Here is a 25721-nt window from a genome sequence, read left to right as displayed (position 1 = left end):
CTATTATATAGAGGATTGATGTTGGAATTGTAGGGCTCTTATATATAACAGCTTTTGTATGCTAAGGGTAAATTTAAAAAGCCAACCAACAAAATACCTGGCTGGATTATTAAAGTTATTTTAGAGGTGGAGTAGGATATGCAATCCTGTCTCAAACCAGGAAAATACCTGACCATCTAAATAACAACTACTTTAATTTGTGTACATTCTCTTCATATTAGTTGTCTACATTTACATATTTACCTTTAGTTGCAGATGTAATATATATACAAGTTTTGATGCACTCTCTTGACTATATCTAATTCATTCATTATGTTTAGGAGATCCTCTGGTGTTTATGCCACATACTGGCATATAACAGTGAGCAAGACTAATAAAATCTCTCATTTTTTTTTTTTTAAGATTTTATTTGTTTACTCATGAGAGACACAGAGAGAGAAGCAGAGACGTAGGCAGAGGGAGAAGCAGGCTCCCCATGGGAAGCCTGTTGCGGGACTTAATCCCAGGACCCCGGGATCACGACCTGAGCCAAAGGCATATGCTCAACCACTAAGCCACCCAGTTGCTCCAAATCTCTCATACTGTTGAGAGTATAAGTTACTTTTGCTGAATGAGAGTATGAAACTTAAATTTGTATATGAAAATAAAGATGTTGGCTTTGCCAAATTGGAGGATGGAATTAAATGATGCAGTTCAAAAGACTCAATTCAGGGATACCTGGGTTCCTCACATGGTTAAGCATCTGGTTTTGGCTCAGGTCATGATCCCAGGGTTCTGGGTTGGAGCCCCACAGGCTCTCCCTCTTCTTCCCGTCTCCCTCCACTCATTCTCTGTCTCTCACTTTCTCTCAAATAAATAAAATCTTAAAAAAGGACTCAATTTAAAAGTATTAATTTTTCTAGAATTTACCAACAACGATGTTTTTTTCTTACCAAATCTCCAAAAATCTTTGGAATTGGAGTAAATAATGCTAAAGTTTTAGAGGAAAAGGACGATGTGGATCAAAGAAATTTGGAAAAAGGAAACAGGGAACATCTTGTCAGATACCAGAACAAAGAATAATAATACAGCAATAAGAATATAACAGTGTAATGCTAGCACAGTAGGCATGCGAGTCACTGGAAAACAACAAAGGTAGCTTATGTAATTAGAGAAAGATTTAATACCTGTGAGGTAACAGTAGGCTGATGGTTTGTTTACTGGTGAGTGTATTATTTTCAGGGTCTTTTTACAATATATTTTACTTAAAGATTGTGTGGTGTGATCTCAGTTTAGTTAAAAAAAGAATGTACTGGGATCCCTGGGTGGCGCAGCGGTTTAGCGCCTGCCTTTGGCCCAGGGCGCGATCCTGGAGATCCGGGATCAAATCCCACGTCGGGCTCCCAGTGCATGGAGCCTGCTTCTCCCTCTGCCTGTGTCTCTGCCTCTCTCTATCTCTCTCTCTCTCTGTGTGACTATCATTAAAAAAAAAAGAAAAAAAGAAAAAAAAAAAGAATGTACTAGTGGTAATAACCAGTATTTATTGAGTGCTTTCTTTGTTCCATGCACAGTTGTGTTTAGTTGCCTTTGAGGTAGGTACTGTTATTTTACATCTGAAAGAACCAAACCACAGGAGATCAGTTTGTCACATGCCTAATAAATGGCAGGACCATTATTCAAACCCAGGTAGTAACTCCAAAGCCTGTGCTTTTTCATCGATGTTGCTTATTTTTATGTGTGTATGCACCTATGTATGTTTGTGCATGCATGCATAAAAAGACTAGATGGATTCACATAATGATACCATTATTATCTTTGGGCAGTGCCTTAAAGATAGTGTTTTCTTTGTGTTTTTCCATAGTTCACAAAATGTTATTAAAATGAATAATTTTGTTGGGGAAAAATATGCAAAATGTTTGTAACAATTAGTCATAATTTTCCATCTTACAGTGTTTGTAAAACTCCTGTGCTTTTTGTTCTTTTGCTATGAACATATGAAGGTTATTTGATGATTATACTCAAACAATATAATTTGAAAATTCCGATTAAGTGTATTATTCTTTTTATGGAATTAATTATTTAACTTGCTCTATGAAGATGAAAAACAATTTGATCTTTTGATGATCCAGTTATTTTTCCCATTCTTTCCTGCTCCTTTAGGTATGGCAGGAGGAAAATATCGTTCCTTTTTAATCCATGTCAAGGCAGTGAATGAAAGAGGAACAGATGAGATCTGTAATGGTGGTATACGCCCTGTAGTAAGACTTCCATCCCTAAAACACCAGAGTAACAAGGGTTATTCACTTGCTTCACTCTTGGCAAAAGTTGCAGCAGGCAAGGTATGAAGCAGTGTCATTTTGAACCACAACAATACTGTTATAAACATTATGGACAAGATTTGACACACAATTGGAAGTAGTATGACCCTTCATTGATTTTTCAATAGATATTTGGTTTGTTTATAATTTTTTTTTGCAGTGACTTTAAAAACGTAATTAATATATTTTGAATTAACTTTAAGCAAACGTTTATAAAGTATACTCAGCAGAGAGTAATTGTTAGCAGATATTTCCCTTTATAATTATTTTAGGCCGTAATATTTATTTAGGTTTTAGAGTTTTACGTCTATATCCTTTACTAGTACTTACCACTTTTTTTTGGGTAAACATTTGGGATGATGCAGGAAGAGAAGTTGGGGAGTAATGTTAGAGATAAATCCTAATTTCAAGGTTGATTTTCTACAAGTAGCTGTGTACCATGCAGTCTCTTCATAGTTGTCTGATCTTGGATTTTCCTGAACTCCAGAGATTTTTGTTTCTCTATCATCATTATTCATAAGCAACGATAGCAATATCAGTAACACCAATCATCTTATATTTGTATAGGTCTTCCAATTTTTCAAGGACTTCTGTGTACTTTATCTGATTTAATCCTCAAAATAACTCTGAGGTAGGCAGAGCAGGTGCTACTATTATATCCATTTTCATACTGAAAGTGAGTGAACCGTAGAGATTGGGGAGCAGTCATATTTCATATCGCTTATAAGTGCTATGGCTGGGACTGGTCTCAGGACTTTGGCTTTCTAATCTTTAACCATTGGGTTATTGCCTTTGAAACAATGACTTTGTTTTTTTTCCCCCCATTATAATTCTGGGGGAAATGAGTCATTTCCTGAATACAAGGGTAAAAGCCGTCATTTTAATTTGATATATATGTTTTGATAGTCATAATTCAGTTATTTTCTTTTTTTTTAAAACTTTAAGTAGTAAATAATCTTTTAGTTTCATTTGTTTGTTCATTGAGTTGTTTGTTTTTGTATGTTTAGGAAAAATCATCTAATGTTAAGAATGAAAATGCAACTGGTACCCGCAAATCTGAGAACCTCCGGGGCTGTGACTTGCTGCAGGAGGTCTCAGTCACCATTCGAAGATTTAAGAAAACTTCAATTTCTAAGGAAAGGTAACCTCATTTTCTTCTCCTACTGTTCTTAAAATAATAAACATGCAAAGAAGAATTCCAACAAATACAACATACACATATAGTATTTTTAAGCCTTTTACTTGAAAATTTTTCTTTGCTTTCCATTTCACTTTGGTATTTATAATCCTAGTGAGGGTATGAATTATCTTTCTACTTCATTGTTTTATTCCTGGCATTTATATAATGCTTAGAGTATATGAGGAATAAGGTATTTGTAGAACAAGGAAAGAAAGAAATATAATTTGAAGTTTTATTCATTTTTTGTCAGAATATAATACATTATTGTAAACTTAACTTCTTTTAAAACTTTTTACAAACCAAGTATTGCTTAATTGCTGTTTTAAGTTTTTTAATACCATAACATTAATTGGTCAACATTCCACTGTAAAATTTAATTTTCAGAAGAATATTTTTGATTGTGCTATTCATGATTCAGAATGAAACATATGACCAACCAGGTTGTGATAGCTTTAGTCTAACTGTTCTATTTTGGTTGTTAATGGATTTATATTCTCTTTTTTAGAGTGCAGCGATGTGCTATGTTACAGTTTTCAGAATTTCATGAGAAGCTTCTTAACACTCTTTGTAGAAAAGCAGATGATGGCCAAATCACAGAACATGCCCAGAGCCTTGTGTTGGATACCCTCTGTTGGTTAGCTGGAGTACATTCAAATGGACCTGGAAGGTTAATTAAGATTTTACTTACCATTGATGATTGCGCTTTGGATGTTATAAATAGAAGTTCAAGATGAGTCTAAATGTCTGCTATTGTTTTGCAGCTCCAAAGAAGGAAATGAGAGCCTGCTTTCAAAAACACGAAAATGTCTTGCAGACATCGTGCGTGTTTGCTTCTTTGAGGCAGGACGAAGCATAGCCCATAAGTGTGCCCGATTTCTAGCCCTGTGCATTAGGTTGGTGTTTCTTTGTTGAAAGTCCGGTTTGAAAGAAAAAAAAAAGTCTGGTTTGTAGGTGCACCTGTGGTTTGGCAGGTGATGGTACTGTTTGTAGTATAATTTGATACTTAATGAATGTGTAATGAGAATTTTCAAAAGTTGAGGAGGATTATTGAGATTTTAAGAAAGAATTTTAGGCTCTTAGGAGAAGATGTCAAATTGCATAAGTTTTTTTTTTTTTTTAAGATTTTATTTATTTAAAATGTTCTCGAGTGGGGGTTGGCGCAGAGGGGGAGAGAGAATCTCAAGCAGATTCCTTGCTGAGCGTGGATTCAGGGCTTGATCTCACAATCCTGAGATCATGACCTGAGCTGAAATCAAAAATTGGACACTCAACAGACTGAGCCACTCAGGCACCTCTTAATAAATGTAGTCTACTAAGCTTCTTTGCCTTAATATTAGTTTGGGGAGTTTGGTAAGGGGAACCCTTCTCCCACTTTTATATTCCCTGGTTGTCTTTGGATTCTTCACCTAAAACCTTATTCCCTGTTATATGACAGTCTTATCAGAGACTATGTTATTTGTAACATCGTGTAGACCTTTTTTCTGGATCCTGAGACTTAAACCATCTAGTAAATGTTTAAAAACTGATAGTATTGACTATATGTATACGTGCTTGTTAGCCCTTTTTGGTAAAGAACACAGTTACGAAGACCTTTAGTATAATCATTCCCTCTTATCTTTCTGTTTGTATATAGGGCTTTAGGGCAAACTTTTTCTTGCAATCTGTGTGAATGCATTTTAAAGGGTTTTCTTAGGTATTCCACAACATTTAGGATTGAATGTAGATATTGAGTGATATATTTACAGTTTTTCTTTTAAAATTTTCAGTAATGGCAAATGTGATCCATGCCAACCAGGATTTGGATCTGTTCTGTTGAAGGCCTTACTTGATAATATGTCATTTTTACCTGCAGCGGCAACTGGTGGTATGTAAAATTAGTTTAATCACAAATAGCAGTAGTCATAGGAAATATCTTGCAGTGTATTTAGGATTATTTAGTAAGTATTTTTTCCTTGGTTATTCCCTCTTTTTTCTGTAGCTTCTCTAAGGGGTTGATGAATTGTGATTTTATCAGATGGGCAGATACTCTGTTCAGTAATACTGCTTGGAAAAAGTGGGAGAGTTAAGTAAATAGGAAGTCATCTTAATTCATACATTTTCTATATTTCATTCAAGTTTTTGAGTTGTTTGGTTTGTCACTGAATATAGATCAGATATCACAAATTTGCTAAAATGCCAGCAAGTGCCAGAGAGATGACATAAGTAGAAGAATGGTCCATGCATGTATTTTGTGTGATTGGTAGGGAGATGGGCTAACTAGAACTCTAAAAGGGACCAGTAGGTTTTTTCAGCACCCGAAGACTATAGAAATGCCATTCAAGAATGAATGTAGTATTAAAAAATAAAGGGGGAGTGGAATGAATGTAGTTCTTGAGTAACACTTTACAAAGCAGTCCCCTAAAAATAGCATATATATACAGTAATGAAGATTTTAAAAATACTGTTAAAAGTATTTTTAATGCTGTTTTATGCTATTACCATAAGGAGCTACTGATTTGTCCTCTACACCTAATTTTTTGTAGACTTTTCTTTCTTTCTTTCTTTCTTTCTTTCTTTCTTTCTTTCTTTCTTTCTTTCTTTCTTTCTTTCTTTCTTTCTTTCTTTAAAGATTTTATTTATTTATTCATTCATGAAAGACACACAGAGAGAGGCAGAGGCACAGGCAGAGGGAGAAGCAGGCTCCATGCGAGGAGCCTGGTATAGGACTTGATCCCAGGTTTCCAGGATCTCGCCCTGGGCCAAAGGCAGGCGCTAAACCGCTGAGCCACCCAGGGATCCCTAGACTTTTCTTACTAGTTTTTTGTTTAATAAATAATCAACTTATTCAACAGAGATTATTTCATAAGGATTTGATCTTTTTGGTATTATAGAATAAAAGCCTGCTCAAAGTTAGTTGATAAATGGTTATTGTATAAATACCTTAATTTGGATAAAGAATCTGTTTATATTTACCTTGGACATAAATTGAGTGAAACTGTTAACTTTTATGTTATATAGATTAAGATGTTTTGGACCCTGTTGTTCACTCTTAATAATCTTGGAGTTTAAAATAGTTTTTTAAGGATATTCTTAGGGATAGGATGTGTAAATTCTGAGGTTTACTTAGATATCTCTTATTTTCTAAAAGTTTTATAGTACATCATGATGATTGTCTTTTTTAAATTTATTTTTTATTGGTGTTAAATTTGCCAACATAGAGAATAACACCCAGTGCTCATCCCATCAAGTGCCCCCCTCAGTGCTCGTTACCCAGTCACCCCCATCCCCCGCCCACCTCCCTTTCTACCACCCCTTGTTCGTTTCCCAGAGTTAGGAGTCTCTCATGTTCTGTCTCCCTTTCTGATATTTCCCACTCATTTTTTTTTTCCTTTCCCCTATAATCCCTTTCACTACGTTTTATATTCCCCAAATGAATGAGACCATATAATGTTTGTCCTTTTCTGATTGACTTATTTCACTCAGCATAATACCCTCCTGGTCCATCCATGTCGAAGCAAATGGTGGGTCTTTGTCGTTTCTCATGGCTGAGTAATATTCCATTGTAGAGATAGACCACATCATCTTTATCCATTCATCTTTCGATGGACGCCAAGGCTCCTTCCAAAGTTTGGCTATTGATGATGATCGTCTTTTAAACTATGCTGGTCCTTATCTAATTGGCACCATAGGGTAGCTGCACTCTATTCACTTGCCAACGTGTTCTTTGTACTTCCTAGCCATCTACTGTTTTTGAGAATTTTAGTATAAACCAAATAGTATTTCAGGAAGGATGGCTGGGGGTCCTGACATCTCTGTACTTTTCCAGCTATTCTAAAATGTCCCTTAGAGTCATTTCAGGTTATTGAAAACCTAAATGCCTACATTGACTTGATACACTTCTTAAAAAATATATTTGAAATTCTCTGGCACTGTCCTCTTAGTGCCCTCCAAGGAATTAATCCTTCCTTGTAAGTTGTTTTATAAGGGAACTTATTGATAAATATGTAATCTGAAGTTCTCTTTGTTAGGGAACAATGAAGAAAAGAAACATTGATTTGTTTTTTATTGTTTTCAGGTTCTGTGTATTGGTATTTTGTCTTACTGAATTATGTTAAAGATGAAGATTTGGCTGGGTGTAGTACAGCATGTGCATCTTTGCTTACTGCTGTGTCCAAACAGTTACAGGACAGGCTAACACCAATGGAAGCTTTACTTCAAACAAGGTATTTTAATATACATAATGACTACCAATGGGCCTTTCTGCTACCAGCTTTGCACAGAACTGTTAATGTATATATTTATTTGCAAAATTATATTTATGCATTTCCTTTTTCTAAATAGTAGCCTAAGATTTTTTTCCACTATTCTCTCTGAAATAGTTCCTTTTAACAATTTTGAAAGTCCCTAAAATTGTTAGAGGACTGATTGTATTAAGATACTTAAAGTGGTATTTTCTTGCTGATTGAAGAAGCGTTTAAGATAATTTGTTTCTCTATTGTTTGAATTTTGTAGTGGGAGTTATATAAATCACTTACTGGCCTTAATCAGTATTCTTCATCTGCTGATTGATTTTTCTAAAACTTCGACATAATCCAATAAATAGCTAAAGGTTAGGTTTGAATTCTTGACTAATCTTCAGTGTTTGAAGTGTTCTTTTATTTAACAAGATGATTTTGTGATCTTCTTCAGTGACAAATCTCAATCTTGATAAAATTTAATCAAGGCCTTTGTATTTTCTGCCTAGTCAGTGTATTTAATGTTGGAGTTGAGAGAAGGGTACTTGGTTATCTCTTCCTTGCTTCAATTTGCAGATAAAGATTCAGTCTTGTTTTATTATTTGTTGAATCTGGACTACTTCTTTTAGAGTATGGATTTCTGGGGAACACAGCTGAGATTCACTGAATTTAGTGGATTAAACTCTGGTTAGTGTTTCCTTTTGCCCTGTGTCACACTGCTTTCAAAACTAAGTAAATAGGTAATATGTTAATTAGATGGCTGACAGGAAAATTGTTAGGACATTATTTTATTTTTCAGATATGGACTGTATAGCTCACCGTTTGATCCAGTCCTTTTTGATTTGGAGATGAGTGGTTCTTCTTGTAAAAATGTATACAACAGCAGCATTGGTGTCCAGTCAGATGAAATTGATTTGTCAGATGTCCTTTCAGGTAGTAACACCTTTTATTAAAGAAACTTTTGAATTTTCTATCTTTAGTTTAAGCTACCATTGATATAACAGATTGTAGTTACTACATTGTCTTTAAAATTCTTTAGAACTTAACATCTGTGAATCATGAAACTGTTAGCATTTATTTCATAACTTCCCCCTTAAAAGAATATTGAAGTTATTTTTGGAAAGGTTGTGAGTTTGCTTTTTGTTTGTTTTTTTTTGTGTGTTTCGTTGCATGTCAGTACAACTTTAATGCTAATAAACTATTTAAAATTTAATTATTTGTTGTAGCCTTTTCACTTTTATTTGGTATGCCTTTCATGTTCACAAAATCAAAGAACGTTTTATTTCATATTTCAGAAAATAAAGCGAATATATATATATTATAATAAAGATGCAAAATGAAAAATATAATTTTCTATATGTAGCATCCTCAAACTTTGTACAGTGTTACACGTATTCTTGTATACATTTCTCGAAGAATATGCTTTTAGTATTGAATGTTTAACCATTCAGTGCTATAATTTGGTGTTTATTTAGTTTTGTAATTTAAAATAATGACTATTATTTTCTCCGATCTTACTGAACTTATTAGAAGTGTTGCCAGTAAACCACAATGTTAGAATTTTGAGTAAGCATATTAAGATAATTATCATATTAAATAGAAGTAAGTGTGGGGAGTTAATTTCAGTTTCTTTTACTTTAAAGTAGATTATGAATTGTGAAAAACAAAAGAAAAATGAAATACAGAAATATAAATGAAATATAAAGTTCCTTAATTCCAGCCTTTTCACCCTCTTAGATTACCTTTGTTGACAGCATGTTTAGCTCTTTAGACTTGTTTGCTACACATGTTCATGAACATTTTTAATGAAAAAGATAGTACTGTTACTTGCTTTTTAATGGGTTACGTTGCCTTGGGTAAAAGTGATACCTCCTCTGTTTCATGACTTAGGCTCTGAGTACTTTATGCTAATCTTTCTCTATCCAAGTGACACAGCAATTTATTAATTTGCTTAAATTTTTTTTTTTAAAGATTTTATTTATCTGAGAGAGAGACAGTGACAGAGATAGCGACAGAGAGCATGAGCGGGGAGGAGAGGGAGAAGCTGGCATTCCACTGAGCAGGGAGCCCAATGTGGGGCTTGATCACAGGACCCTGGGATGGATCATGGCCTGAGCCAAAGGCAGATCCTTAATTGACTCAGCCACTCAGGTGCTCCAACGTATCAGTTGATATGAGTGAAACTCAGAGAAGAGGTTAGAACTAGGTATATAGATGCGTTCTGTATATCTTAGGATAGAATGAGATACATTATGGAGAGAGTATAAGGAAAAGATCATAAAGTTCAGGTCAGTTCAGTGAGTTAAATACACAAGAGTAGCATATTCAGTAAACAAAGGACTTAGAAATCATGACCTAAGTCTCCGTATGAATGAACTTATTTTGTGTCTCAGCATTAATCCTTGTCCAGCATTTCTTTTCTCACTTAATGGCATCACTGGCACCAAATCAGAAATCTGAATATCATCCTTGATGTCTCCTCATCCTCCACTTTGAGGCTGTCAACAGATCATCTTTGTTTTTACACCATCATATATTTCAAATCTATTCCCTTACCTCCCATGATTACAAGTAAGCCAGTCATCTTGAATCTGGACTACAGTAATAGTATTCTAACTAGTCTTTCTGCATTGCTCTTGTCTCTCTTGAGTACATTCTACACATGCAGTGAGTTCAATTGGTTTTGGATACAAACCTATTCACTTTACTTCTTTCCTTAAAATACTTTTCATGTCTTTCCATTACTCTGCAGTCCAGCGTCTCTGTTGCAGCATATAAAACCTTGAACGATCTGGTCCTCTTTCCCTTTCACCTAGTCTAGTACCATTGCCTCTGTTAGTCTCCATTCTCTGGCTCAGTGATTCTCAAAGTTTGGTCTGTAGACCTGCTCAGGGTCCCTGAGGTGCTTTCAGGGAATCCATGGGTCAACTGTCTTTGTGATACAGCAATATTATTTGCCTTTATTACTGCAATGACATTTATACTAATTCTGCAAAAGCGTGATATTCTTTTCTCTGCCCTTGGCAATGAAAAATATGCCAGTTTCACTTAAAAATGTCCCTGATGAGGCAGTAAAAGTTGTTTATTTTATTAAGTTTTGAACTTGCCAGTACTCATGTTTAAAGTATTCTGTGATGAAATGGGAAATAGGCATGAAGCACTTCTGCTGCACACTGAAGTACCATGGTTGTTTTAAGGAAACACACTTGAGTAGTTATTTGAGTTACAAGTTGAACTAGTTGCTTATTTTAATGGAACATCATTTTTATTGCAAGAATGACTGGCCTGCAAAATATGTTTATTCACACTTGATTGTTTAGTCGATATTTTTTCAGAAATGAATAGGAAAAGTCTATCAGTATCCATCCAGTTGATAGTGTTTCTTGACAATGTTAAAAGAGCTTTAAGCAAAAATTAGAATTTTGGAAAACTTGCATTGTCCACTTAACTTGACAGCTTTCCAGTATATAACAATTTTTCTGATGGCCTATGGTGATATTACTGAATGTAATTTTCTGATACTGTATAATGAAATGTGTTAACATGTATATATAGTGGTCAACCATATTTTCCAAATGGGTAAGAGATTCCTTAAAAGTTCAGGAAGGCCAATTAATATTAATGCAATAGAATCTGAGAAGTTCATCAATAAGATTTCAAAGACCAAGGGCACCAGTTAAGCATCTGACCCTTTGTCTCAGCTCAGGTCTTGATCTCAGGGTTGTGAATTCAAGCTTTGCTGTAGGCTCCTCACTGGGTGTAAAGCCTACTTTAAAAAAAAAAGGGTGCCTTAGTGGCTCAACTGTAGGCATCAGCCTTTGGTTCAGGTCATGATCCTAGGGTCCTGGGATCAAGCTCCGCTTTGGGCTCCCTGCTCAGCTGGGAATCTGCTTCTCCTTCTCCCTCTGCCTGGTGCTCCACCTGCTTGTTTTCTCTCTGTCTCTCTCTCAAATAAATAAAAATAATCTTAAAAAAAAAATTTCAGAAACCACATTGCAAATAATCCTCAAAAATATTACCACTTACCAAAGTTTTTGAATATGTAAGACTATTAAAATACTCCTTTTCCTATCACACATATCTGTGATAGGCTAGATTTTTTTTAAAAAGCTATACCCAAACAACGTGCTGCAGTGCATTGAATGTGGAGATAGGACAATATAGCTATTCTCTTTGATAAGCCAGATTTTAAAGAATTTTGCAAAAATGTAAAACATTGCCACTGTCACAGTTATTTTTGTCTGAAGACAGTTATTTTTCATCAGAGTATGCTATTTATATCTAATGAGTTTATTACTATTACATGAGTTAATGTTTAAAATATTCTCATCCTAAGATTTCTGCTATGATGAATATCTATATATATAACCAACATAAATGAAGGTTCTTTAATAGTTCGTAATCATTTTAAAGCTATATAGAGGGGTGTTTGGGTAGAGAACTGTTCCTCTGGCCACATAGTCCTTCATGTTCCATGTGCCATGTTCCTTCTTACCGGAGAGATTTCACCCATGTCATTTTTTTTCGAGGATTCCCCTGCCTGAAATAAATACATAAAAATGTCATGCTTTTCATAAATCTCATTACCTCATCATGGAAGCATTCTATTACTTTGTGACTTTTGACTGCTTTCTCTTAGACATACTAGTCCTTTGAACTTCTTTTAAGTAAAACACAGCACTTTTTAAAAAGTTTTTATTTAAATTCCGGTTAGTTAACATACAATGTAATATTAGTTTCACAGGTATAATTTAGTGACGCAACACTTATATGTAACACCCAGTGCTCATCACACTCAGTGCCCTCCTTAATACCCATCACCTATTTACCCTATTCTCCCACCCACCTCCTCTCTGGTAATCATCAGTTTGTTTTCTAAGAGTCTGTTTCTTGGTTTGCTTCTCACTTTTTAATACCCCTATGATCATTTGTTTCTTAAATTCCACACACATAAAATCATCTTGCAATCATATGATGAAGACTGACTTCACTTAGCATAATACTGTCTAGCTCCATCTGTGTTATTGCAAAAGAAAGATCTCATTCTTTTTATGGCTAAAATACCACATCTTCTTTATTCATCAATTGATGGACATTTGGGATCTTTCCACAATATGGCTTTTGTAGATAATCTGCTGTAAACATTGGGCTGCATGTATCTCTTTAAATTAGTATTTTTGTATTCTTTGGGTAAATACTTTGTAGTGCAAATGCTGGATTATAGGGCAAGACCTTTTTTTTTTTTTTTTTTTTTTAAAGTTCAGTTATATGATTAGTTGTTTAGGTTACTACCATAACAGAATAGGTGTTTCATGAGAAATGTATTTTGTTTTTTCATGTGTTTCCTATATCTGGTGGAGTAAGTGCTCAGTAAATACTTTTTTTTAAAGCACATGTTAGGTCCTATGTTGCACTGATGAAATGTTTGGAGAGCAGAGTTATGATTATTTAGTCTTGGATTTAATTTAGCCCTTCAGATGTTAATAGTTTTTGTAACTCCCTATTCTTTCCATCTCTGATTTATGTTTAATTTTATCTGTTAAAGAATTCGGTTTAAAACAGTGCTAATTCCAAAATATCTGAACAGTATTGGAAATAACCCCTTCCCCCCATACCACATAACACTGTTAATTCTTTTGTCCGATCTTCTTGCTGTGGTTTTATGGTTTCTGGATTTGTGATCATCTGAATTTTATTTTATTTTTAAATTTTATTTATTTTTCAACTATGCTTGCTAACTTAAATTACAGTTGACCTTTTAATAACATGGGTTTGAACTGCATGGGTCTGCTTATATGTGGAATTGTTTTCGATATATACAGTACTGTAAATGTATTTTTACTTCCTTATGATATTCTTATTAACATTTCCTTTATTCTAGCTTACTTTATTATAAGAATACAGTACATAACACATAAGATGTGAAAGTTATGTTAATCAGCTATTTATGTTACCTGTAAGGCTTCTGGTCAGCAATAGGCTATAAGTAGTTAAATTTGGGAAGTCAGAAGTTATATGTGGATTTTTTACTGTGCTGAGTTGGCACCCCAAACTTAGCATTATTCAAGGGTCAGATATATTTTTATGATTATAAAGTATTAGGCTTCATTCTAAAATTGATAATATATATAAAATATAAATATATATTTATAGGTAAATCTTGATAATATTTTTAAATGTTTTAGTTTTTGTTTAGTGTCATATTTATACAGTTGATGTGAAAGAATGTATTCTGATTTTATGCATACTTAATAAATTGTGTAATTAATATTAGTAGCCCGTTCATTATTTTTTCCTCATTTAAAATCTAAATCAATTGTTACTATTTCATTGTGAATGGCCACTAAGTTGCTTTTCTGCAGCTCTGTTTTTGCAGCATGGAAACAAGTATCTTCTGTTTGTGAGTTTTCTTAATATGTCCATTGTAGAAGCACTGTATAAGGGTTTTGTATTACATCTTCTTAATTTTCCATGTGACTATTATGTTTTAAAAATTAATTTAGATAGTATAACACTTGTCTCTTTCACAGGAAATGGAAAAGTCAGTAGTTGCACAGCTGCTGAAGGTAGCTTCACATCTCTCACTGGACTTCTGGAAGTTGAACCCCTGCACTTTACTTGTGTGTCAACTAGTGATGGCACCAGAATAGAAAGGGATGATGCAAGTACGTTTACTGGTATATACCTTCTTTTATTATACACTCTTTTTATTATATATTTTATGCTGAAGTAAAAAAGCAATATATAAGTAATCAAGTATCCATTTATATTAAATGTAACTTCCTTTGGTGTCATGTTAAATAGAAACTTATTAATAGCGGGAAATCATAAGTAGTTTTCCATTATGTCAGTTCATAGTTTCCCTTTTTTTTCTTTTAGAACACTATCTTAAAATCCATTTGTGTGTGTGTGTGTGTGTGTGTGTGTCTGCATTTTTAGAAGCTTTTAATATGAAAATACTAAATATAATAAAAGTAAAGGGAAAAGTAAAATAGGCTACATTTCCTTTATCTAGCCTCAACACTCCTTAAGTGTTGACCAGTCTTACATGTAGTTTTGGCATCATAATGTTATTTCTTGCATTTAAGGCTCACAGTATATTTAAAGCTCACATTATAAAATATCTTGGAGAACGTTGGGAAGAATAAAGAGGGAATATTATTTTTCCAGCTATTTTAAAGCACCTTCAGATATATGAGCCACTATTTAAATGTGTTGAATATGTAGTATTGTTGGTGTCTTAAATGAATCAATGGAACTCTTATTTTTTATGTACTTTCTTATATATATGTTCTTTTCCTTACATCTTAGGATCAGCGTTTATTTATAATTCTGTCTTAGCACAAAAATTGTAATTTTTATAATTAAAAACATTGGATATGATTTTGTCTTTATAGTAACAGAAGAGTTTGAATATTGTCTTGAATGAGTTCTGCTGGCAGTTTTGTGTTTGTGGATTTCTTTTTGTTTTCTTCAACAGTTTAACAGAAAACAGTTTGTGAAGCCACAAAACATTTAATCTTAAGAAGGATTTTAAAAGGAAATTAGTGGTTCTTTGAGTGGCTTTTTTATTCAGAGTCGTCTTCTATATTCCAATTGTGGAAGTAACCTCTAAGTGAAATCCTTGACTTATGTCATTTATATGAGAACTTTCAATTAAAATCTAATATTTCTCTTATATAGGAATGACAGAAGGATGAAATTTTGTGTTTGCTTTCTTGGATTGTCCTAGTCATTTTGTAGAGACATACATGTAAACTGGAATAGGAAAATGCAATGACAAGAAATTGAAATTTTAGAGAATTTCTTTGTTATAAATCAGACTCTTTCTTGGAACTGTTTTCAAAGTAAGGGTCTAAAATTCATGTGTTTGTGAGTAAGTAATGCTTTCAGGGGTATAAAATTAGATGACAGATGATTAGGTTTGAATAAAGAAAGTATTTCTTCATTCATACTCCCTTTCCTCTCCTGTGAAGCAAGCAGTGGAACCAGTTTCTTATATTTCCAAAGATAGTGTAGCTATATAATCATATTTGTATTTCACCTACACTGAAACTACCACCAGCAGAGGGATTTTTATTAAATGTTTGGGCAAAGTCTTGACTATTATCCTAAGATGCTTAAAGGTGACTCTAGTCTCTCTACTTCTTATTTACTTTTTTTGAAACATGTTAATTGTGAAATATAATGCTCTTAAGAAAAAGTGCAGAAAACATTTGTATAATCCAGCAGTTTATGACCACCAAATCAAGAAATAATTTCTCCAGCACTCTAAAAGCTATTTTCATGTCCCCTTCTGCTAATTTCTCCCTTGACCTCTAAAAGATAAACATTGTCCTAACTTTTAGAGTAATCATTCCTTGGTTTTTGTTTGCTTCATTTTATAACCACATAATTAATGCATTTCTGGTCGCTGGTTAAAGAAAGCCTTTATAAATCTGCTTTTATGTATTTTTTGGTCTGCCTTCTGTTCAGCATTATGAGTGTTAAATTTAAATTCATCTTTATCAGTCGATGTAGATACTTGGTCTTTTTCATTGTTTAAGATTCTGTTGTCTGAATGAAACAAAATTTATGCGTCTGTTGACTAGTGTACTATTGACTGATATTTGGATTGTTCTACTGTGATGCTTTTAGTTCTACTGGATATACTGTTTTCTTGGATATGAATGTAGAGGTTGATTTGCTGCTTCATAGGTTTTCCATATATTCAAATTTAGGAAGTAATATTAAAGAAATGCACTTTTTAATTTCTAAATGTATGAAGATTTTCCTGTTATCTTGCTGTTGGTTTTTATTTAAATTGTTATAGGGTCAAAAATTACTCTGTCAGTCCTGTACACTGTGTTGGGAATTGTAGAAGGTAGATTTTTATAAATATTCCATGAATATATGACAATAATGTTTACTCCCCACTTGTTGGTGAAGTTGCTAATTGTGTTCTTCAGATTCTGTCTTTATTGATTAACTCCTTGGTTGCTTTTAGTTCATAAGATCAGTCAGTTAAATTCTTGTTACTCTATCTGTGGAGGTGACTGTTTGAGTTTCATCAGTCTGTATTTTATGTATTCTGAAATTACCATACAGATTTAGACTGCTTATATCTTTCTTGTGAGTTTAATCTTTCATCATTAGGAATTATCTCTTGATCTGTGCTAGCTTTTTTCCCTAAAATTACTTTATTTGGTATTTATATACTTCACATCATCTTTCTTTTGGTTGCTATTTGTATGATAAACATTTTTCCTTCATTTTACTTTGAGCGTTTTCTTTCTTTTTTTTTTTTTTTTTTTTATTTATGATAGTCACAGAGAGAGAGAGAGAGAGGCAGAGACACAGGCGGAGGGAGAAGCAGGCTCCATGCACCGGGAGCCTGATGTGGGATTCGATCCCGGGTCTCCAGGATCGCGCCCTGGGCCAAAGGCAGGCGCCAAACCGCTGCGCCACCCAGGGATCCCGAGCGTTTTCTTTCATAAGCAGCTTATGGTTGTTTTTTTTGGCTTTCAGTTGGCGTGTTTATTTACATTTAATGTAATTACTGACGTATCTATATTTAAATTTGCTATGTTTTTAATATACAGATATTCCATTAGATGTCTCTTTTTGCCAATTAGATGTTTCTCTCTTACTTTTTTTTTTTGGTTATTATATTTTTATTGGACTATTTTTCTACTTTTCTATTTTTAGCAGTTATCTCAGAGATCACAATACTTACATACCTTGATATTCAGAAGTCCAACTGCCTTTTGTACTATATGTAGTGCAAATATCTAGAATATTTGTCACTTTCCTTATATATATGGTCTTGTGGTTTTATACCTTAATTTTATGTGTATTTTAATTCCCAGATACATCATTATAGTTTTTTATATTTCAGTATTCATTTGGATTTATCTCATAATTCCATTTCATTCCTCTGTTTTCTTTTGTACTGAAATCAGTATGATTTTCTTTATTGGAAAAGTATTCTGTATGGTCTCCTTTTGTTTTTGTCTACTGATGATGAATAAGCTTCATTTTTGGAGGAGGGAATTTTCAGCTTTTTAAAAATAATTAGGTGAACAAATCATACAGCTATTATCCAGATTCCAGTATTATTGATATTTTTCACATTACTTTTATCTCTCTTAGCTGAGAAAGGAATCCTAGATATGATATCATTTTTCTCTCTCTCTCTCCATATACATATCATATGTAACACATATATAACCTTAAACAATATGGATAGATTCTATAATAACTGATGCCATTTTTTATTAATATAAACTATAATTAATCCTAATGCATTTTCATCATAACCAACTAAATTAGCATAATCAGTTCCATGTTGTGATCTGTTTTCCATACATAATTTATCTGAATGTCACACCAATAAATCTCATATTTCGCTTATTAGATCCAGAGGTGTCCTCTTCATTCTCAAAGTATATTTTGACATGTTACAGAATTCTAGTTATTATTTCTGTGATGTTGCTATATTCAGTTTCATTTGTATTTAACCTGCTTAGGATTCATAGGGCTTCTTGAATCCTTACTTGATACCTTCCATCAGCTTTAGAAAGATCTCAGCTGTTAACTGTGCAGACATTGTTTCTGACTTACTTTCTGTGTTCTCTGTTCTGTGTTTCCAATCTTATATGTGTTTAAGATGTACAATTTATTGGTTTGATGGATTTATGTATTATAGAATGATTACCACCATAGCAATTCCATGTGTGTTATACTTCAGTATAAATGATACAGTTCTCCATTTTTTAACCTCTCCGCTCACTATGGGTATTTTCTTCTAATTTGTCTTAGTTTACTAATTCTCTCTTCTGTGTTATTATTTATGGGAAAAAACTATCCTTTTCCCACTCTATTGCAGTGTTACCACTGTTAAAAATCATGTCTCTGCTGTTGGCATGAGTCTGTTTTTGTTCCATTGGTCCATTTGTCTAGCCTTATGCCAATACCTAATTGTCTTAATTATTGTAACTTTATATTAAGCTTTGAAATCTGATAGTATATGTTCACCAGGGCTTTTTTTCCTTCTTTTTTTGGTAGACTTACAAAATTGATATAAAGTTTGTTGTGCAGTCATTATCACTGTCTAATTCAAGAATATTTCCACTACACCGTAAAGAGATTTTGTAATCATTAGGCGTCACTCCCAATTCCCATTCCCCTCCGTTGCCTGGCTATCAGTAATCTATGTTGTGTCTCTTTGGATTTGCCTACCCCATACATTTTATATAAATGTGGAATTGTATTGTTTGTGGTCCTTTTTTGTCTGGCTTCTTTCACTTAGTATAATGTTTTCATGTTTCATCCATTTAGTGTGTATCAGTACATAATTCTTTTTTATGACTGAATTGTATTCCATTGTATGGATATACCATTTTTATAACAATTTCTATGTACCTCCTTTTGTTTATCTACTATTAACAGGCATGTTACTTCTTTTTACCTTTTTAAAAGAAATATTGCTATGCAGTATATTTGTGTACATTTTTGTGTTTTCAGTTCTCTTGAGCATATACATAGAAGTGGAATCCATCATTTTCACCATTTTTCTTTTTTTTTAAGATTTTATTTTTTTATTCATAAGAGACACAGAGAGAGGCAGAGACATAGGCAGAGTGAGAGGCAGGCTCCCTGCAAGGAGCCCGATGCAGAACTCGATCCTGGGCCCTGGGATCACATACGGAGATGAAGGCAGATGCTCAAATGCTGAGCCACCCAGGCGCCCCCACCATTTTTCTTCTTAAAGAATGTTTTTCTTAAAGATTCTGTGTGTTTTTTATTTGTGTTTCCCCTGCTTTATCGAGATATAGTTGACATATAATATTGAGCAAGTTTAAGGTGTACAATACAGTGTTTTGATACATTAATGTATTATAGAATGATTACCACCATAGCATTAGCTAATACTTCTGTCTTAATCATGTAACTACCAGTTCTTTTCTGTGGGGAGAACATTTCAGATCTACTCTTAACCACTTTCAAGTGTATAATACAGCATTATTATCATCAAGATGCTATACATTAGATCTCTGTATTTCCATTTAAATTTTAGAGTCAACTTGTTAATTTATGCACCAAAAAGCTTATTTTTTTAAATTTAGAATTTGAATATAAACCAGTTTGGGAGAATTGACATCTTAATATTAAGCCTTTTAGTTCATTAACATGGCATATTTAGTATATTTAAGTCTTCAGTTACTCCAGGAGATGTTTTTTAGTTTTCAATGTTGGTGTTTCACACATCTTTTTTAGATTAATCCCTAGCCATTTGATTTTTTTAATGCTATTGTAAGTGATCTTTTTCTTAATTTTATTTCCATTTTTTTGTTGCTGGTATAAAGAAATGTAATTGATTTGTGTATATTAATCTCATGTGGTGACACTGCTATATTAGCTTACTAAATATAATTTTATAGTTTCTTAAAGACTTTATGAACACAGTCATGATATCTGTTGAGTTTTTCCTTCTTTCTTTCTTTCTTTCTTTCTTTCTTTCTTTCTTTCTTTCTTTCTTTCTTTCTTTTTTCTTTTTTTTTTTTATAAAAGGTTTTATTTATTCATTCATGAGAGAGAGAGAGAAAGAGGCAGAGACACAGACAGAGGGAGAAGCAGGCATCATGCAGGGAGCCCAATGTAGGACTCGATCCTAGGACTCCAGGATCACACCCTGGGTTGAAGGCAGGTGCTAAACCGCTGAGCCACCCAGGGATCCCCTGTTAAGAGTTTTTCTAATCATTCTTTTTTTTTTTTTCCTTCTTGTGCTTTCTAGGGCTTTCTGTGTGATACCGAATAGAAATGGTGGTCTCATCATTTTTATTTTGTTTTCATCTCCATTATTTTTATATCTGGTTTTTGAGGCACTTATATAAAAATAGAAAAAGATATTGAAAATTCAGACTGGTCAAACTATTTTAAAATTTTGTAGTAGTAGGATGACTTTACTTCTTTTGGATTGTTTATGTCTCTCAGATGTTTCTGGTGACTTAATTCATTTTCCCATAAGTGTTATTTAGGCATGGGATTTTAAAGTGAGTAAAGGGCTAAACTCTACATGGTTAATATTGAAAATTAATTATCCCAAAGGTACTAGTACAATATCAGTAAGTCTAATAATTATCCCTCTACAGTTGGAATTAATAGCTGTTTCATTGGTGGACCATTAGATGAAGTGGATGGATTTCATTTTGGGGCACATAGCTTATGTGAGTTATGATTGCTCTTTCTTTGACCATGCTTATATAGTTGGATTCTTGGAAGTTAAATGACATGTGGTGTGGCTGTTCTGTAATAAGTGTGTTTTGTTTAAGTTGAGGACATTTTTAATTGTAAGAGGCTATGGACAGGTTCATTTATTGCTATCTTCTTGATTACAGCTTAGTTTTTTAAATAGTTTTGTTTTTTTTTTTTTAAATCCTGGCACGGTATAGCATTGTTAGATGTTAAGATAGGCTGTCAAGATACCTGAGTGGTTTTTTTTGTTTTGTTTTTGTATTTTTGCAAGGTGAAGATGCAAAGATAAAAGGAGTTGATATAACTTCCATGCTTTGCCCTTCCATTGGTTTTGGTTTCACATAATCTGTGGTTCCAACTCTAGTTCTACCACTATGAGCTCAATTTCTTTGAGCCATTAACTAAGAAACAGTTCTAGTATCTGCTTCCCAGGGTTGTTCATCTGTTGAATAGGTAATTAATTAAAACCGTGTCACATGGTAATTCATTCTAAACATTTGCTATTATTGTAGTGGTTATTCTTCCCCAATATAACTTTCTAGTAAAGGCCTGTTATAATATAAATATTAATGCTTTTATTGAACTTGGTCTTTACTTTTGTTTTGTGCTGACTTGTTTCATTAAGTTGTGAAATTAAGCTTTTATTGTACTTTTTTCTGTAATGTTTTCAACAAATATTGGTAAATATTTAATGGGGAGAGTAATTTTTATAATGTATATTTGAGTAACATTGAAAAGGAAAGTCAAAGAAATTATTCAACTTAAAGGATTTTGTAGAGCCTTTAATGATGATAATGTTCATGGCTAAGCAGTATGTGCCAGACTTACCTGACATGGGTAAAATTGGATATGTTTCTCTCCATATTAGTGTTCTGGGAAGCATATGGTAGGAAACTTTGCTTTACATATTCTGCATGGGACAGACTTGGTCTAGCCTGTGGTTGGTTGGTTGGTTTGTTTATTTATTTTTAAAGATTTTATTTATTTACTCCTAAGAGACACAGAGAGAGAGAGAGAGAAAGAGAGAGGGGCACAGAGACATAGGCAGAGGGAGAAGCAGGCTCCATGCAGGGAACCTGATGCAGGACTCTATCCTGGGACTCCGGGATCACATCCTGAGCCAAAGGCAGATGCCCAACCACTGAGCCACCCAGACGTCCCTAGGCTGTGCTTTAAAATGAAGAAATAAGTGTCATCAGATTTTAAAAATTATGTTCTTTTTCTTTTTAATATTTTATTTATTTATTCACGAGAGACACAGAGATAGAGGCATAGATAGAGGGAGAAGCAGGCTCCCCGCAGGGAGCTCGATGTGGGATCATGCCCTGAGCAAAGACAGACACTCATCCACTGAGCTACCCAGGCGTCCCTTAAATGATGTTCTTATATTGAAGGGCTTTTTGGAACTCTTTGGGGGAGTGAGAGGGAGGTGGTATTGCTATAGGAAAACTTAATAAAGCATATTTCAGTTTATTCATTATGTTTGAATTATATAATAAGATTACTCTCATTTTGTGTTATTTTAGCCATAAGAAATGAAATTTCTTATATGCTGAAAATATTTTTAAGCTCAAAAAGTACACTAATTTTTCTTTGATTTAGAAGTAGTTTCCCGATCCCTTAAATTCAAATACTATTACTGTTAATCAATATACTTTTACCATTAACATTCCTCTATTGATACTCTATAGATTCTTATCTTTTAAAATGAGACTAGAGTTTTAATGTCCAGATAATATACTTGGAATATGTTTCTGTGTGAACCTTTTCCTCATTCCTTTTCTCCCCCCCTTGTCTTATGCCAGTGAGTTCCTTCGGGGTTACTCCTGCAGTAGGTGGACTGTCATCGGGGACAGTTGGGGAAGCTTCGACAGCCCTGAGTTCAGCAGCCCAGGTAGCTTTGCAGTCTCTCTCTCATGCAATGGCGTCAGCCGAGCAACAGCTGCAGGTGCTGCAAGAGAAACAGCAGCAGCTTTTGAAGCTTCAGCAACAGGTTGGAGACTCTTTGGCTCTTTGTTCATGCTGTCTCTAAACTTCAAAAGCTGAAAAAAGTACTGTAAAAATGACCCATTAATTTCATAAAGGAAAGTAGGTTGACTGATCTGAGCTAATCAGTTTCTACAAAAATGGAGGTAACGTCTTTGTGATATATCTAAATTTGATAAATATCTGAGGGAATATAATTGATATTTTTGGGAGTTATCTCTAAGTAAAAATCCATCCTGTTTCAACACTCTTGGTCAAATGTTACAGTTACTAACTGTAAAAATACTAATTGTATTTTTCAAACCTGAGAACCTGAAACATTTTAGAGATGAATTGAATTCACATGGATTAAAATTTAGTAATAATGGCAGATGTTTTGGAGATTTCAGTGCTCGCTTCGGCCGCACATATACTATAATTGGAGATTTCATTATTTCATTGTGGTCTAAATGCAACCTGTGCATTTGTAGGTGACATTGTATCAGGTTAGGCGCCGTGAGAATCTACCTCCTCCTGTTAATATTTTGGTTTGAGGAGAACTTTGTTTCCTTATTACATCTACTTGTTCTTCTTTTCCACCTTTGCTTTGTGGAAGTCCTCGTTCCCCAAAACACGAGAAATTGTATGTCAGATATTTAATGATGTTTAAATAGTGAAGAAATACTCAATTCATGTTGAGTCCATTTTTTTATTAATTTCAGTTTTATTTAACTAAGATCTAGTTAATCAGATCATCTTTATCTTTTTAAGCTCTTCCTGTGTAGTATTCCCCACAGTTTGGGCAGGCAAGACTAGTCTATATGTTGTGGCTTTTACTTCTTTTACAGAAAGCAAAGCTGGAAGCCAAGTTACATCAGACGACAGCTGCAGCAGCTGCCGCGGCATCGGCAGCCTCAGCAGTAGGTCCTGTTCACAACTCTGTGCCTTCCAACCCAGCGGCAGCCCCCGGCTTCTTCATCCACCCATCTGATGTTATTCCACCCACTCCAAAAACAACACCACTTTTTATGACTCCACCACTCACCCCACCCAATGAAGCAGTTTCTGTTGTGATTAATGCCGAACTTGCACAGCTTTTCCCAGGCTCAGTTATTGATCCCCCAACAGTCAATCTTGCTGCACATAACAAAAATTCCAACAAGTCCAGAATGGTAAATTATATTTTAAATAGGTGTTCGCTTAGACATTTAAAAATATTTTGATGTATACGCTAACATGAGAAGGCAAAATTTTCTTATACAAGCTTAATACATTAAATTAGATTGTTTTGTAAAGTATTACAAAATATACATCAGGAAATGAGACTTGTTAATCTGATATTACAGTTACTAGTTTGTATAGAGCAAGAGTAATATCAATATAGAGTTATACTTTTTTCTTTTCTAGAATCCACTTGGTTCTGGTCTAGCTCTTGCAATTTCTCATGCTTCACATTTTCTTCAACCTCCACCCCACCAGTCCATTATTATAGAGCGAATGCATTCAGGTAATCTTTGACTTTCTTAAAATACTGTTTTTTGCCTAGTCTGCCAGTCCTTTGAGTCTTAATATTATGTAGTTTGATTTTCCTTTGCAAATAAATCCCATTTGTTCCTGGGTAAGTACATTTTATTAAGAATAAGCACTACATAAGGCTCAACTGTGTGCTCACCACGTTGAATGCAGGAATGCTGATGAGTAGGGTAGCTAATTCTGACTAGACCTTGAATCTGACCTATATGTGAATCACACCTGTTGAACTGTGATAGACATAAGTATCTATTCCATTATAGCTGCTCAGTCATCATTACATTAGAAATTACACTTTAGTATTCTTAAGACCAGCACTCTGCTGTTGAAATCATTTCCAGAAAATAGCAGAGAGAATTACTGTTGATTTTAATAACTGAGTAAGATTAATAATACTGCATGGTCTCAATAATTGAAATTTCATCAAAGTTTATAGCCATATTTTTATGCCAGTGATCTGTGACTGGGATAGGTGCTTTCATTTAGAGCATATTTACTAGTAAACTACAGGCAATTTAACCTTATAATCCTGCCAAACTGTTAGCTCTGGGCTTGAGCTGCCGCAGAGTTCACCAGAATCCGTCCGTGTGATTTATAGAAGAGAATAATATGAGTATAATGGATACTGTGTTACCTTTCATCACATGAATAGTTGAACCATATTTGCTTTATTGCATTGGGCTGTTTCTTCTTTGGAAGAGAGTTTTTAAAAAATAAAATTCTTAATGGTCTTTTCTGTTCAACTAATACTCCACTAGTATCAGCATTGGTGTTTGTAACCATGTAAATGGTTTAGAGTGTGATTTGTTGGTGTGCAGTGTTATGAAATATGAGCAGTTGTTTACACTGAAGTTTGGTTTTTATAAATGGAATTGACTGTAGGATATAGAATTACGTTCTTTGTTACTTAATAGTTTTTCTGTTTAGGTAAGTATGGGTAACTACCTTTTTGTTTTAAACTAGCTTCACTGAAAGTAGCACAAGTTCTAGCAGTTTATTTGATCCCTTCACTGTAACATGCAGCTGTCAAGGTTATTAGGTGCTCCTCACCCCAACCTGGTAAAGAAGAAAAAGAATTCTGGTATTAATGATTCTGTTATTGTTTCACTAATTGGGCTTATTCTGAAATGTGTATGAGATGAGAGATGCAAATCTGTTCTTTCTTCCATTTGTCTCATCATTTTTGCTTCTCAGTAGTATGAACATCTCAGCCATGCAGAATATGATTCTAATGGTTACACAAAGGCATACTGCCACTTTAGCATGGCCCTTGAGAGTAAGCCATCGACTTCACCTGGT

The 25721-nt window shown here is 33.9% G+C and overlaps 1 protein-coding gene across 30 annotated transcripts in view; it reads left to right on the top strand.

Annotated features, from left to right (window-relative positions):
• BIRC6 (baculoviral IAP repeat containing 6) overlaps positions 1–25721 on the top strand; it is a 228936-nt gene that overhangs the window by 65417 nt on the left and 137798 nt on the right. For 10 of the 30 annotated variants that reach the window (XM_072767364.1, XM_072767365.1, XM_026016039.2 and 7 more), the window contains 11 exons: positions 2140–2318; positions 3305–3438; positions 3983–4144; positions 4239–4370; positions 5244–5341; positions 7532–7679; positions 8491–8624; positions 14222–14356; positions 22733–22920; positions 23741–24064; positions 24300–24399. In XM_072767364.1, coding sequence (XP_072623465.1) covers positions 2140–2318; positions 3305–3438; positions 3983–4144; positions 4239–4370; positions 5244–5341; positions 7532–7679; positions 8491–8624; positions 14222–14356; positions 22733–22920; positions 23741–24064; positions 24300–24399 — 1734 coding nt within the window. Of the gene's footprint in view, positions 1–2139; positions 2319–3304; positions 3439–3982; positions 4145–4238; positions 4371–5243; positions 5342–7531; positions 7680–8490; positions 8625–14221; positions 14369–20824; positions 20900–22732; positions 22921–23740; positions 24065–24299; positions 24400–25721 lie in introns of all 30 variants that reach the window. The other 20 variants (XR_012003181.1, XR_012003179.1, XM_072767353.1 and 17 more) reach the window with 5 other exon arrangements.

Source organism: Vulpes vulpes, chromosome 8 (genome assembly GCF_048418805.1).
Source record: "Vulpes vulpes isolate BD-2025 chromosome 8, VulVul3, whole genome shotgun sequence".
NCBI classification, from domain to species: Eukaryota; Metazoa; Chordata; class Mammalia; order Carnivora; family Canidae; genus Vulpes; species Vulpes vulpes.
This window is presented reverse-complemented; position numbering and strand designations above follow the sequence as displayed.